The sequence below is a fragment of the Apodemus sylvaticus genome, chromosome 8, assembly GCF_947179515.1.
Source record: "Apodemus sylvaticus chromosome 8, mApoSyl1.1, whole genome shotgun sequence".
Lineage (NCBI taxonomy): Eukaryota > Metazoa > Chordata > Mammalia > Rodentia > Muridae > Apodemus > Apodemus sylvaticus.
In genome coordinates, this window is record NC_067479.1 from 22268956 (window position 1) to 22285809 (window position 16854).

At 41.3% G+C, this 16854-nt stretch overlaps 1 protein-coding gene across 1 annotated transcript in view; it reads right to left on the reverse strand.

Moving 5' to 3' along the window:
* The window catches only part of Scel (sciellin), a 103064-nt gene that overhangs the window by 77904 nt on the left and 8306 nt on the right, over positions 1 to 16854 (reverse strand). The window contains exons 2-5 of the mRNA XM_052190782.1: positions 8954 to 9015; positions 8075 to 8189; positions 4947 to 5006; positions 1252 to 1320 (exon numbers count right to left, since the gene is read on the reverse strand). Coding sequence (XP_052046742.1) covers positions 1252 to 1320; positions 4947 to 5006; positions 8075 to 8189; positions 8954 to 9015 — 306 coding nt within the window. The remainder of the gene's footprint in view (positions 1 to 1251; positions 1321 to 4946; positions 5007 to 8074; positions 8190 to 8953; positions 9016 to 16854) is intronic.

Below are 16854 nucleotides of genomic sequence, written 5' to 3' on the forward strand. Positions count from 1 at the left end.
TGGATACAGCAGGGCAGTGCACATGTCAGTTCACAGAAGCTGTGATAGCATACATACATCCTGCGCAAGCCCAAGCCAGACCAGATCCCAGCATCTGAGGATAGGAACTGGACAGAAGTCCCCCTCCTCACCGTGGAGCCATTAGCTTCTTAGAGAGAGGCAGTTTTCTCTAAAACTGTCCCCTGATAAGTTGACCACACTCTGGTGGGGTTACTCCATATCAACACGAATTAGTCTTGATAGGTTATGGAAAAAACCCAGAACATACAGTTGAGTGAATGTGGTGGTTTGAATGGGAGCAGTCTCTGTGGCTCATTTGTTTAAATAAGTGGTCCCCAGTTGGTGGATCTGTTAGGAAGGATTAGGAGGCAAGGCCTTGTTAAAGGAGGTGAGTCACCAGGGCTCAGTACGAGCACCACCCCTAGAGTGCTCTCCCTTCTTCTGCCTCGTGGTTGTGACTAAGACATGAGCTCTCAGCTGCCCCTTCATTACCCATCACGGACTCTAACCCTCTGAAACCAGAAGCCAATTAAATAAGTCTTTTAGAAGTTGCCTTGGTCATACCGTTTTATCAAAGTAACAAAAAAGTAGCTAACACGGTGCGTGTGGAAGGGATGGATCTGAGTGTGGAGCTAGTGAGAATACTATCAAAATAGATTGTATGCAACATTTATTTTAAAGAAATAGTTAATTTCTTTAAAGGTTCAAGGGAAAGCATTACTTCCAGAACCGAACACTAGGGGGCTCCCTATCCTAGTCTTTTAAAATTAATCTCTCGTTTCAGGATCGTTATTTTTCGTGCCACAGATTGTTTATTTAAAATTCTTTGGCCTGATTCATGTTTCTAACAACAATGTGTATGTTTACAATTATGTGTATGTTCCCAGAAGCTGCGTTTTTCTCTAGCATCAGAGTGGAAGAACCCCGATTGGAATATGGACTGATATTCTTCAGTTTAAATTGAACTAACAGATTCCATGAGGGGTCTGTCTATCCAGCCTGTACTCCATATTCAAGTCATAATCTTCTGAATTAATCTACCTTTCCCTAAACTCTAGACCTCTGGGAGATAATGTCTCTAGCTAAGATTCTGTGTATTGAGGAGACAGTTCAGCCTTCAGAGGCTTCTCCTTTTTGAGATAAGATAGCACCTGTGCAAAGAACACTTCAGTAAGGACTCCCTCCCCCTCCCCCACTGCCTTGTACGACTGGGCCGCGATGCTAGCACGGGGTGGCTCACAAGCGCCTCACCTGTCCAGCATGTCCTCAGATCTGTACCGGCTAATTGTGGCTTTCGGCTCCTCTCTCTCCATTATTTTCCTGTAGAACACATAATTACCAAGAGATAAAATTACAAAAATAGCTTATAAAACCTATCATAAATTTGAAAAAAAAATAGGTCGAACTATTTCTCTAGGTAGGGCACATGTTACCAGTGAAAGACAAAATTGGCATACACAAGTCCTGACTCGGGTAGAATTAATTAGGGCAAACTCAATTCTAATAAATGAGACTTCATTAATTTCGAAGGTTTTTCTGTACCTTCATAAAGCATCGAAGTGTAACATACTCATACTGAAATTAAGGATATATGAAACCAATGCTGATGGTGGCCATTAGCGTATGCTCTTTCAGCGTCGGTTCCCACAAAAACAGGAACTGTCTTTGTGTGTATTTCGCCGAATTTTAACAGATGCTCTGGCAAGGGGCAAACTCCTAAAAACGCCTTCTTTAACATTCAGCACCAAGGACAGGCACAAAGGCCAACACTTGGAGGAAAGAAGAGAAGGAACAGAAAATCCAGAAAAGAAAGGGAGAGAAGAAAGTGAGAGATGAAATGATAGATTATAAAGGGGAATGGAAGAATAACAAGGGAAAAGAGAAGAAATGGAGGAAGAGAAGAAACCTTTACCCAACTAATCAAATAGAAGGATCCCTACTCGATGCTTTCAGAGTCCTCTGACCCACAGAGAGCACACTTTGTAGGAGATTATGGAGTCATTTATTGTATTTGCAATTCTTGGTTTACGTTTGAACTCAAAGTAGTATATTTATTTTCAATGCAAGTATTTGGAACTAAGCAATAGAGAAACATTTTGCTAGCTGAAAATGCATTTTCTTTACCCACTCAGGGCTAGAGGGAGAAATTACAGACATATATCCAAAGCCTCAAGTGTCTGGTGTTATAAAAGAGGAGGAAATTTTTCAAGAAAATTATAAGTTAAATAACCAAGTGTCAAATGAAAGAATAGGGGAATTTCCTGACAAGGTGCAGCTTGACCTGGGTTCTGGAGAATAAACAGACATGAACATTTACAAATAGGCCAGTGGAATATCACAGAGAAGGTAGGAAAAGACGGAAATGAAATTTCTCCACTGCATTTCTCAAGTCTTACAGAAAATTTCCAAGTGAGGTCAGAAGTTATGCCGTGGTTCTGACTTGGATACTGCGTAAGTACAGTGTGGTGGCTTCTGATGGCTTCCACCCAAAGGCCCCCTGCAATGGTTTGTAGCAAAATGGATGAGTGTTGTCTACTATGTGAAAAGTACTAGATTCTGCTTTCAGCACCTCAAAACAAACAATGACATACATAAAGCAAAAAAATAAACAAATTTACAACAGCGGAAACAAAACCAGTCCATCCACAAAAGCTTTAGGCCTAGGTTGGATTTGTTCTTCTCTTAGCATGATGTCATGCTTCCCGAAGTCCTGTGACCTACCGAGCGCTAACTTTGTGGGGACGTGGAGCGATATTTATTGTTATTTATTTTCATTCTCTCCTCCCCCTCCCCCACCTTCAACTGGAATGAAGATTCTATGGAAGCTGGACCTGTTTCAGATTCTGTTTTCAGGTCAATGTCTGGATCCAAGGGAAGTCCATAGACAATATTAACTTGATTTGGCATGGTTAAATGATCTGTCCAAGGTGAGGTTTTCTAGTTTCAGATCATATGACACTGTTATCTAAGGTGATGAGAATATGGTAATGCAGTCTCTGCCCTGCCAGCTCCTTGTACACACTCTCACTCCTGTTGGAAAGCCCTCCTCTGCGCCAGCCAACTAGCCTCACTTAAAACTTCCTCCTCATTCTCCGGGCAGTGGTAGCCACCAAAGACCACTTCCTTGGTGGGGTCTGAGACTATTCAGGCCAAAGCAATCTCTCCTTTTTCTCTACCTCCAAAACACCTACCCCTGTACAATAGTTACTTCTTATGGTGAAGATCATGGTAGCCCATCATCTCCTCCAGTTGTGTAAGAGCCTCTTAATGCCCAAGGTTGTTTTGTACATCTCTGTGCCCTCAGAACCCAACAGGAGCACCAGAGAGGCTATGTGACTGCTTCAGGAAACCCTCTGGGGCTGGGAGGTGACAAGCAGAGTCATACGAGGCAGTTCCAGGAGAGGCTGCCATACTTCTTGAGGAGACTTATTTTGCGATATTAGTTATCGGTCATTTCTGGGATCCACAGAGTCCAGTTACTAGTGATAGACGCTTGGCCAAGTGCTTTAGCAAAAATGCTGGAAGAGGAAGAGTTCAGGAAAGCAATATGATTTCAAATGTGGAGTTAATATGGCAGCAAGATGCCTTTATGCTAAGGTGGACTGTGGGAACTCCGAGAAGACAAAACTTAGTTCTCACTGCCACAGTTTAAAACAAGAGTGTGTGTTCTCTAGGGTTCCGGGGAAAGGCTACTTAAATGAATAGAACAATGTTCAATCGTTGTTTGATTCAAATATTCAGTGTTTCTTTACTTGGTGAAATGCAGTCCCACTGTAAACCAGGTCCCAAACTCTGAAACAATGAAGAGGAAGGTAGAGGCACTGGTGGTAAGACCCTAGACCCCAGAAGAGCAAACTAAAATTCCTACAGAAAAAAAATTAAACTCCATTGAAAAATCAGTTATCATACTGATGAAACAGTATCTTATTTTATAAAATAGAATTGTTTCCAAAGCACTTTCAAAGACAGTAAATCAGGAAGTAGGGGCAAGGGACAAGATAGGACATGATATATGATGTATATGTACAAAGTATCACAATGAAACCAATTTTTTAATACTAACTTTAAACAAGAATTAAAGCCAATACTAAACCCATGGAACTAAAAGCTGGCATTGAGGATGGAAAATTATAAGTTAGACACCTTTAGAACAGGTCAGATTTATGAAGAGGTTTAAAATGGTTAAGAAAAATTCACAAGTATAAGTTTCAAAAGTAGATACATTTCAAGGTGTAATATGTATATGTATATGTATATGTATATCTATATCTATATGTATATCTATATGTATATCTATATGTATATCTATGTGTATTTTTTAATTCACATTCCCTTACCACAGACTTCTTGCTGGCACACAGATGCAAGCCACTGCACCAAGTGAAACTTGACTGTGATAAATATTTAGGTTCCTCTGACAGGTTCGGGTGTTCCTCAGCATGCAAGTACAAGCATGGAACCATGAGAGCTTTATCTGTTCGATTAATCTGAGATTATTCACACTATTGTGAGTCCTCATTTTATCTTAATTTTCCTGTTTATTTGTACTTGCTGATCTACTTAATACCACAGATGTCAGTGTTTTGCCACAAACCACAGCCCTCATAAAAGGGGCGTGTCATCCCATACAGCATGTGAGCTCTACAGCAGCGTCTGTATTGCAGCATCCTTCCCTAAGCATCAAAGATGTGTTCTCCAGTCGTGTTCTTATGAGAGTCAGCGGGGCGGGAAGAGATGATATATGAGCCTCCTTAGAGCCGCAGTACTGAGAGCCGACACGGAACAGTTTTCTGCAATAAACTGGTAGTATTCCAGAGTTTCTTTTGCATGTACACAAGTTGAAGAAAGCCCCAGCCTACCTACAAATACACATCTGGCTTGCACAAGTCTTCTGTCTAAACCTCCATTTTTCTGTCTTGAATTGTGTAATTGCTGTAGACGCTCACCTGTCCAAAGCATCATGGGAGTTATGCCGGCTGAGCACCACCCTGCCGTAATTTTCATCTCTGCAGAGAAAGACCAAGATGAAGTTACAGCAAATGTTTGCTAAGCACTAAATAAGAGAGACCGGGAGAGAGCTACAACTTCAGGCGAGGTTAATTTGTTTTACTCCATGCCTAAGAGCACAACCATAAATCTAAATTAACCAGTCACAACTTGCAGGAGCAGAATGGAGTAAAACTAGTTTGACGATACAAGTCTATTTGTCCCACGAGATTTCCACAGTGAGTCAGTGCTTTGTTTAGTGTGATTTTTTTTTTAAACCAGAGCATGGAAACATAAGAGCATTGACTTTGTGTGCATTAGTTCTTTCCTACAGGAAGAAAAGACAAAAGTTTTCTATAAACATTCTTCAGCTTTAATTAAGCCTACAATGTCTGCACATTTTGATGGATTTGACCATTTGCCTTGGCAAAATACAGGGAGACAATTGCTAATGTTTCAAATGAGGGAGATAAATCATTCATAGGAGATTAAGTCCATTTTTTTTAAAGCATTAGAGTGCATGTGCCTTCAAATGCCTCTTAAATGAGGCAGGGAAGACACTGTTGATGTTAATCAATAGATGAGGTCATTCATCAAAAGTTTTGTGGCTTTCCTAGACTCAGAAGATAGGCAAACCACAAAGGTGGTTTAGGACCCAGATCTTTGTTTCCTCTCCTCTGTATAGAATTGTGTACAAGGCCATGCCGTTCTGACTCTGTGGAGTGGGCATGGAGGTGCAGGCATCATTAGGAAGCCGCCTGGGAACTCTGCAGAGGGCAAGGACATGGACGTCTTCCTGCCAACTCCCCAAACCTGAAACACCACATTCACTCTCCACAGGCTCCATTAACCTCACTCAACATTTTGGAACTATGATTAACAAAGCTATAAAAGAAACTATACTAGATAATTAAAAAGAAAGGTAGGCAGAGAAACTGAAAACAATCTAGCAAGGCTGCAGGCTCAGAAGGCCACCAAGAAAACAGTTTCCTTCTTCCTTGGACCTTTCCTTAAAACTTGAATGCACAGCAGGGGCCAGGCACATTCTTGGCTGGAAACAAATGATACCACACAGCCCAAATTCCTCTTCCCTCAGCAGCTGCCATGACACCCAAACCAGCTTCCCGGGGCTTGCTTAGGAAGGCTTGCTTGGTGTTGAGCCAACATTCCCTCCAACCATGACTTACCATTGCCGTTTCTACCTTCCCCCACTGGTATAAATATTTGAAAGCTAAAACTTATTATCTACATTTGTAGAAGAGACGTGCTGTCACTGAAGAGCTAAGTGTAGGCTTGTGGAGGGAGTGGTAGTGCTCAGTCTAACAGTGACTAAGTCTCCACACATCACTATGTCAGTAGCTAAATAAGATGTGATAACAGAAGTTAAAAGATATTTCTTTTTTACCTGTCATTGCTAGTTATAAGTATGCTCCTCAAATAAGCAGGTCTGGGTAGTGTGCAGAAGTTTAGAATAAGTACCCTTAAATGTAGTTTCCCAACATGTGGCAGTTAACGTTGTGGGTTTGAAAGTGTTGCACTGTGAGGTCTGCTCTGCACATTATAGGATGTTTATCAGTCCTTTGGACTTCTCTTCACTACGCGTTAGGTATATTCCCCAATTTCGTGACCAAAATTATCTTCCAACATTCCCAAATATGCCCTGGGGTCAATTGTCTCTGGTTAAAAGACATGGATATAATGGAAAGACAATGGATCATGCTAAACGATCAATTCAGCAACATAATAGCTATGTGGCCATTCAAATAAATTACAGTTTCTCAGAGCTATAGATTTCTCTCCTATAAAATGAGATCATAATACCTGCTTTATGTGTTTATGAGAATTAGTGATTCTTATCAACCAGATGCCCAACATCAAACTTAACACATAAAGAAATCAGAAAATGAATCCATAGCTATGCATAATTTATAATATATAACTAATTGGCAATAGAGATGGAACCAGGCTAGATGGAATATCTCTCATATATCTATGTTACTAATAGGATGGAAGCCTGTGGTCATAGTTTCAGTTTTTTAGAATATATAGAATATATAGTGTGCAGAAGCAATGCCCAAAGCCAGTGAAATTTTGTCCTTATATAAGGCCACATTCTTCCAGTCACCTAGAGGTTGATGTTCAGATGGGACTAAAATGCATGGGAGTTTATTGATTTTATTCATACATGTAGGAAGTTTTCATGATTATTGTATTTATAAACTTGAAAAATTACTGGTATGATCAATACATCAGAGGGAATTAACTGCTGTTTTTCAGAACCTGGAACGGCTCACTTGATTTTCAGTTTACAAAGGAAACTGTTGTTGGTGACAGACAATCAAACTCTTTTATATGTGAATGTGTTTCAAAGGGCAGACTTTCTTAAGTGTGTGGTGCAACTGAACTATGCTTACTAAATCTTAAAAGCTTAGACCATGTAGTATTATGAATTTGATCTATTATGTTAAATTACATAAAGAATCTACACCTAAGACGCTGCCGGTTCCTGCTCTGTATTGGTTTTGATTTGTAAATAAAGCTGCCAGTGGCCAATGAGTGGGCAGGGAGACAGAGGGGGGATCTTTAGGACTCGCAGGCAAGGGACGGAAGGAGGAGGAAGGTCTCCATGCAGGAAAAGGAGTTAAGACCAGGCCAGGTACAGAAGATGGCCAGCATGATCGTGGCCCAGGAGGGCTGCAGGTCTGGGTCCAAGAGGCAGCCAAGGCGGAAGATAGGTTTTAGTAAGTGATGAGTCAGGAATATCAGAGGGGAGTGTGCTAGCTGCGTGGAGGTTAAGAAATGACCCAGCCACTGAGCTGTTTAAGGCATATTAAAATATAAGGCTGTGTGTGTGTGTGTGTGTGTGTGTGTGTGTGTGTGTGTGTGTGTGTGTGTGTCTTTCAGTCGGGAACCCAGAACACTGGGACAGGTAGCGCCCTGCTGCAGCCTCTGCTGGGTCAGTTTGAGTAAAGATTAATTGGCAACTACAACAGTATAGCCAAGGCCCGAGCAGGAAAGGCCCGCATTTTAGAGGGCCATATCTTCCAAACAGAGATGCCTCTCGTCCACCTATGTTCTCCATGCTTACTTTTCTTCCTCTGGGCGCTTCTTTATCCAGCTGTTATCCTGTAAGAAAGCCCTTCTTTTGTTCGCATCATGAAAACCCTGTTGTCTCAGCGCTGCTTCCCGGGTGCTCTTGGGATCTGTGGAGAGAAACACAAAGGGCCTCAGAGAGAAGGCCAGCGTGGGGCGGGCTTCAGAGACACATTTGTCAGCCTCATCTGCACTGGCAAGTCTGGTAGCGTTCAGAAGCAGGGTGCCCCAGCAAGAAAGAACAAATCCCACACCCCATCACCAAAGATAACAACTAAAACTGCTCGGGTGCCAACTGAAACTGTGCAGCTTGGCGGGCCCCGTCTGAGGCCCGGAGAACGCAGGATCTTCAGGCCAAGACAAAGGCAGCCAGGGTTTGCCGCCAGCCATTCTGCTCAGTGTGAATATGTATGCCTTAGAAAGACACGGTAAATTATGGTGGGTTGTGTTACTCGTGACTTAATTCATGATCTTACAGGTACCGGGGCACGGACTGCCCTTCAACAAAAAGGTTTAATTAATTAATTAATTAATATTCATTTATTTATTTATTTATTTATTTATTTATTTATTTATGGCATAAGTGGAAACCAGAGCACTTAAAAATTATTTTAGTATTTCAAAGAATTCCACATATGAATAGCATATTTACATCGTATCCCCTTCTGCATCCCTTATTCTTACTTAAAAACAAACAAACAAATGACAAAAAAGCAACAAGACACACGGAAACTTCAGATCTGGCAAAACGGTGATTTTTAACAACAACAACAACAAAAAGGTATCTATAATAAAAGCTTATGATATATGAGTTATTTTGCTTATATTTTAAAGGGTGCTTTTGTAATTTTTGAGTAAACATTATCTACGTTACCATTTCCAGCAGGAGACTTTTTTCTTGAGGAAAAATTCGACATGCTGGATTCTAGTGAGGATCTAAAAGAAAAATGGGGATGAGAGAAAATGAGAAAATATAACGATGATATTAAGAACATTCAAGGAGAAATTTAAACGCTAAGATATATTTTTTCGACAATATTGACAGAGTTTGCAATTATGTGACAAATGTGGCATTAAGTGCCTTCCAAGAATCTGAGGGTGTATCTGTTCCCCCAGAATGCGTTTTATTTATTTTATACATGGAAAAAATGGGGCCCAGCCTGTTTAACATCCCCAGGCTACATTATAAGCAACTAATTAAATTCAGTTTTCAATCGATTCATTTACTCAGTTGGTAAATGCGCACTGCATCTGTGCATTGTGCCTGGCCCTGGGTTGGGAGAGGCAGTATGGAGAGTCAGACAGGTGTTTGGTCACGGTGAATGGACAGAAAGAGACTTTGTGCTGGGCTCATGGCACAGGGAAACAGGGCCTTCAGATGGTCTTACCAGTTCCTTCAGGGAAATCAAAGTAAACCCAGGCACGTGGTGTGTCATGAAAGATGAAGCAACAAGACACACAGAAACTTCAGATCTGGCAAAACTGTGGTGATTTTAAACAACTATCCAATAGGAAAGTTCCGAGGTCCTTAGCCATGACCAGCCTCCATTATTACAGTGTGGAAGGGTTTGCTATGACTCCAATCCCAGTTCCTTCAGGAATGATGCGGTTCCCAGAAGTGTGTTATGCATCTATGGTACTCATACATACTCAAAGCCCCTTCATACATGCATTAAAAATTATATTTGCTGGGGGCGAACATAGTGGCTCAGCAAATAAAGGCAATGGCCACCAAGCCTGATGACCTGAGTCCAGTCCACATAAGCTTACAATCAGAATGGGTGGAAAGCGAGAACTGACTTCCATAACCTGTCTTCTGGCCTCCACACATATACATGTGCTTGCACAGACACACATAGGAAATAAATGAATGAAAACATCCTTAATGCCGATGTTAGCAGGAATACAATTAGGGCTGCTACAGTGTTTTCTTCATCATCATTACAGTTGTGTTTTTCTCCTGTTGTTTGGGAAGTTAAACTAAGAACACTTCCAGGAATCTTAGAAGCACTGCAGACCTTAGGACTGTGCCTAGCTGATCCTAGGTTACCCTGAAAGTAGAATTTACAGTTCTAAACCAGAAAAATCCCAGGTAAATGTGAACAACCTGTCATTCTAGATGGGTAATTGTGTCCTTTGTGGCACCTATCCCACCAGATGACATTGAACTTGAAAGTCCATTCAATCCTGACTAAGAAGCAAATTCTAGGTCTAGTTCAGCACATTCAAGCTCTACAATCATATCCCCTAACTTACTTCATCAAACAGGGCTAATGAGACTCATCACCTAAAAAGGTTATTGTGATAATAATGATCTAATGAATAATGTTCACACACACACACACACACACACACACACACCTTGTTAAACTCTAAATGCTGCTTAGCACCATATTACTAACTTTAGAAAAACCTGGAGATTCTGAAGGTCCTCCACCTTCATCTTTTGTTGACAAAAGTACTTCCATTGGTATTGTCATAGCCACAAGGAGACACCCATGTAACCTGGAAATGACTGACTCAGAATAAAAATGCCAGTGCCATGTCCTAAGGCAGAGGTGATTGTGTGAAGATAACATGCAGTTTGGAGTTTACTATGGTGACATGGAAACTTCTGGATTCTTTGGAAAGTCAGTTATGTCAAATAATGCTTTGCTGGGGCACACCGGTGAAAGAATGCTGGGCTAAAGCAGACACAGGTGAAAAGAAGTTTTGCTATAGCAAACACATGAAAAGATGGGAGATGCATCTTTTTGTAGAAAGAATATAACCATGACCCTACAGACAGTGGGAGCTCCAGCACTGGTTTCCCCTTGCTCCACCTCGTTAGTCTTCACTGATGACTGTATTGGTTCGCCTTACAATGCATTGCTGAGTCTCACTTGTGGTGACACCACAAAGAGAAACTTTTACTTGTTGCTTCCACAGACTCAGACTCGGGCCAGTTGTCGAGTCTCTCAGCTTCTTCTGGATTGAACTGTCCTTGCTGATTCATGTGTGGTACCTGCCAAATGGACTGGGGACTATACCTGCAGATTCATGTTTGATGTTTGCTACTAGACTAGACTGAAAACAACAAAGGTTGGGATCACCCTAAAGAACTAATTTTAAACAGGTCTGCTTCCCCCCGTATCCTAAGGACCTTTCTTTTCCAGTACCTCAGGTGGGCTGTGGGCTAGAGGGGAGGTTGAGCCCTTATTAAAGTAGGCTGTGAGGAATATAAGCCAAGACTATGGGATCTGGCTGAGGCTCAGCTGTCACAGAGAACATCCTGGCTCATCTCCTTCTGCCTCCCTATCCTTTACTTCCTGCTCCTGAGACTACACCTCCAATAACTCTGATACCCAGCATTCCTCTCCTACACAGAGTGTCAGGAGAGATAGGTACAAGACAAAGTCTAACAGCAACAATCCTGGTCACTGCCTTCCTAAGCCTAAAGTCACCTTGGGTATGCTCCTAGCTTGTGTCTCTCATCTACAAATGAGGCAAAGCCAAGCTGCTGTGAGACTCAAATAAGAACCCGTGTAAAATGTCAAATCATTGCCCAACTTCAGTAGTTATTTCATGCCTCTATTGTATTGCTTTGAAAAATAGAGAATGAAACTGCAAAGGGTATTGGGTAGGGAAGGGTAGAGACAGATTTGAGCTTTGGCAAATAGATATTCAGTGAGTGTGAGACAACCCTTGGCTGACTACATTTGAAGATTAACAAGCTTTGTTAGGAAAATGGAGTAAAGAAAACACTAAAAACAAGTATAGGATTGTTGAGATGGTTCAGAGGTACAGATGCTTGTCACCACTCCTGATTATCTGAACTCAACTCTCAAGATCTACTTGGTTGAAAGAGAGAACTGAGTACCAGGATTGTCCTCTGACTTCTACATGCAGGAGGTGACATATATAGCTAGTATGTGTAACATACACATACAAGCATACACACACATACACACACATACACACACACACACACACACACACACACACACACACGCACAGAGAGAGAGAGAGAGAGAGAGAGAGAGAGAGAGAGAGAACAAATAAAATACGAGACATGTATCTCAGTTGTTCACTAATTTTTACCTCAATTGGGTCCTATTTCTTGGGATTTCTAATTTACCCATTTACTGTTTCCAAATGGAATCTGATGTTTTCCTTTTTCCTTCTTAGCTGATAAAGACAAGGACAAGTCATCTCTGCTGACTGAGCTATGATTCTGAGGTAGTCATCATATTGAATGTATATTTGATAATACATTTGCAAATATTGCAAATTCAATTGTGAGACCGGGAACAGGGTAACTAGAGAAAAAACATTGTATTACCTGTTGATTGTTCTGTTTCCTCTAAGAAGGTGAGCTTCAGTGAGTAAGGCTTAGGCTTTCTATTTTGTGCCCAGTGTAGGATAATGCAGACACTGCCTAGCTATTTCCTAGATGGAATCCTGACCCCCAAATTCACATGTTAAACTCTAATATTAAAGCATTTCAGACTATGATGATATTTGGAAATAGTGACTTTCAGAGGGGGGAATTAAAATAAGGCCTTTGGAGTAGCAAAGACCTGTAAGCCAAGCAGAAGGAACTCAAGCGAACCTGAACACAATGACACCCCTGATCTTGGACATGCAGTTCCCAGAATTGCCAGCCAACACATTTCTGTCTAGCTCACGTCTTTGGGTGGTGTTTTGTTATTGCACCCCTAGAAAACCAATCCGGTACTTATGAAAGAAATGATCAAGCTTTCCCAAAGTTGTGGAGTCATTCAAAGAGCTTTGGGCCACACACCCCTGATCCGTGCCCTTAATATCTTCAGCTGTCATACTGCACATTTCCACTAGGAGGAGCATGTGGTAGTTGAGCCCCTACTTTGAAAGCATAACGTACGTCATAAGCATTATCTCTTACCATCAAATGAACTCTGTGAGGTGGCTATTATTATTGCCAACACTCAGATAAAACATATGAAGTTCAGGGATAGTATAGCTTGTCTAAGGTGCTAAATGTCAAAGGCAGACGTCTTAAACAAAGCCAGCTCCTTTCTGAGCATCCGGCATTCGTGTTCATCCTGAGTCACTGAAAGACTAGACAGGTTCACTGGAGATAGAGTGAGAGAGTGGTCACTGGGGTCCTGACCCATGACATCTCCCAAGTTCTGTAAATTCTACCTGCAATGCACCAGGGCAACAAAGGCAGCCTTTCAAGGTATCACTGCAGCAGACAAACCATCAGAGCAGAGCCTTCTTTGTGTATTCTTGGATACCATCTTGGTTATAAAACATAGAGCTTGTACTGGCTGGTTTTGGGTGTCAACTTGACATAGGCTGGAGTTATCACAGAGAAAGGAGCCTCAGTTGGGGAAGTGCCTCCAGGAGATCCAGCTGTGGGGCATTTTCTCAATTAATGATCAAGGGGAAGGGTCCCTTGTGGGTGGTACCATCTCTGGGCTAGTATTCTTGGGTTCTATAAGAGAGCAGGCTGAGCAAGCCAGTAAGAAACATCCCCCCATGGCTTCTGCATCAGCTCCTGCTTCCTGACCTGCTTGAATTCCAGTCCTGACTTCCTTTGGTGATGAACAGCTGTGTGGAAGGGTAAGTGGAATAAACCCTTTCCTCCCCAACTTGCTTCTGGGTCATGATGTTTGTGTAGGAATAGAAACCCTGACAGAGACAGAGCCTTCTTTGTGTATTCTTGAATATTATCTGGGTTATAAAACATATCTCAACACAAATACCTGCACAGGACTAGCCATAACAACATTATTCATAGTACTATAAAAAACAAAAACAAAACCAGGAACTAACCCAAACAGCCACCAAGCAATGAATGGATATATAGTAGTTTGGCATATCCACACAATGGACCACTGCTCAGGAATACACAGGACTCAAGAACTCATTCACGCTAGAACGTGGATGAAAAAGGAAACAGGCTTAATGAACAGAGGCAGACACTGAAGGTGTGTAACTCCATCTCTATGAAATATGAACAATAGTCAGGCTCTTAGACAAAGATTAATTTGTAGTTTTTAGAAGCTAGGGGGAAGCAAGATGCTGCTAACGGAAATGAGGCTTCTTTGGGGGTAAAAAATGTTCTGGAATTGCATCGTGATTATGGGCTACAAATTTGTTAACTAAAAATCATTGAGTTTTATACTTTTGACTGGATAAATGTTATGACATATGAATCAGCTTTCAACTAAAACCAAACCAAACAGTGTCAGCAGATGAGGTTCATATGTGTGCTCGAGGGATAGACTTATTTTGACCCCATGATTACAACAGAATAAAATGAATAAATTTTTATATCACAGGATTACCTCAGGTCCGTCAGGACTTATATCCACCTCACACTGAAATTCTACACACTGTATTGAGAGCCATCCTTGCTTAAATGTTTCTGGCTCCTGACCAGATCCCAATTTCTATTTTTGGTTTGAAAACAGTCACAAGAAAGCAGGAATGTGACCAAGAGGAAAACTGTCAATCCCATTCAAGATTATGTTCCATGTGAAGTAGGAAGGTGACATAGCAGATTGTGTGACAATAAGAGAATGCAATATTCTACCATGTTGCATAAACATGTAGCTATTGAGTACTAGGTTTTCTGATATTTCAGTTGGTATGCTATCTAACACCAGATCATATATGCTATTTATAGTACACATTGAATAAATAAAATATTTAGCACATGTATAGTAAATATATTATATATAGCTCATATACAAAACAAATAGTGTAAATAACTATTCTGACGTGTAGAAATTAAAATTTGTTTATAGAAGATACTTGTTAAAACATGTAAATCTCATGTAACATGTGCCATGTTTTATCCATACTGCTGGCCTTCAGAACAAACAGCTTCTGCATGTTGCAATTTGCCTTTTTATCTACTGCAGTGTTAATTTTGCTATGGATCTTTGTACAGACGCCCACCTGTCAATGCCTTCCTCCCTCCCTGTTGAGTTCCATCTTTAGCTTCTTGTTGGGCCCCCAGAACTCTCTATCTTTCTCAAAGTATCGCAATGCCCTTGGCTGTCATTGTCTTTCCATCTTTATGACTCCTAGTTAGTTTAAAGAGAAGCCTGCCTATGCAGGGAAACAGTAAGGCTGAGTGGTGGCTCCGAGGGGGGTGATGAGCTGTGAGTTAGCTGCCAGCAGGCTAAGTCCCAGCTGGGGCACTCATTAGCCACATGGAGCAAGCCATTACTCTGTCTCTGCAAAGTGGGGGTTATATCAAACATAAAGAGTTATTGTGAAAACTAAGATAATGTTCTATAATTTATAAATTACTATAAATCACCTAAGCTATTATTATTGTCTAAATGCTCTCCTTTCCTTGCCAGAACCTACAAAGGTAACAACAGATGCCTGGGTTGAGAAGAATATTGATTAGGACATGGGTGAGAGACGAAGGAGAATTGAAAACGCAATACCTACATGGGTTTGGAGCAAGAGAACTGCACAACACAGAAGATGAAATAATACAGAAACCTAGTAAGTATGCAGACAGAGTAAGGCTTCCCTTAACTACTTACCCCTAGACATATCCCAGGGCCTCTACTGTGAACCCTGTGGTTGTTATGATATCCAAGACCAGTCATTCATGGAGAGGAAGAGGTTAAGGCCTGGAAACTGAATCAGAAGACTATCTCCTTTAATCAGGCCTTCTGAAGAATGCCTAGCTTCCAATGTCCCACCTCCAGAAGGGTGTCCTGTCTGTCTTATGAGAGTTAGTCCTAGATGTACCATGAAGAGGCAAGGCTTCGTTTTGTTCATTGATTTTTGTTTTGTATGTAACACTCTATAAAAAGCTGACAATAGGACAGTTTGGGAGCTCCTCAAGATCTTACCTACTCCACCAGCATAGTGTCTAGACCCTGGTTTGCAAACCTCTAGATCAGCAGTTCTCAACCTGTCAATGACCCTTTCACATAGGTTGCCTAAGATCATCTGAAAACGCAAATATTTACATTATAATTCACAAGAGTAGCAACATTATAGTTATGAGTAGCAATGAAAATAATTTTATCTTTGGGGGGGTCACCATGTCATGAGGAACTGTATTAAAGGGTTGGGAAAGTTGGGAAGCACTGCTCTAGATGAACAGGGTATGCAGAATGGTGGCGAGATGGAAGCACTGAGTTACTGTAGAAATCATGCTTACAAAAGTGCTTATACTCAGTGTGCAAACATTCTTATAGCTGAATGCAGATGGTATATGTCTATTATGTCTTTTTGTCAGCTGGTAAGTTATCAAATATGTCACTGGTCTCATATGTGGGACCACATAATTTTTGTAAATGAATTTTCATGACCAAACAGGCCAATGATCATCACTCTGATGTTCATATTTAGAATGCCCCAGAATTCAGGCCTGGTGGAACAGATCTCTGATTGTAGCTACTGAGGACCCTGCTTGGCTGACAGAGAATGTCAAGACCAGCCTGTGAGAGTGAGTGAAACCTGCTCTCACATTTTAAGGCAAAAGGAGGCCTGGGCATCCTGCTGAGCAGCAGAAGGCTCACCCAATGAAAAGGAAAGGAGAGCCTTCCTAACGTACCACAGCTTCTTATTTTTAACTAAAAAATTACAGAGGTGGCATAAGCCTTTAATCCCATCATTTAGGAGCTAGAGGCAGGAAGATCTCTGTGAATTCAAGACCAGCCTGATCTACAGAGAGAATTCTAGGGTACCCAGGGCTACGCAAAGAGATCCTGCCTCAGAAAAAAACAAATATTATTTAATACATTAAAATGGTTTTTAACTGTCTGGTTCATC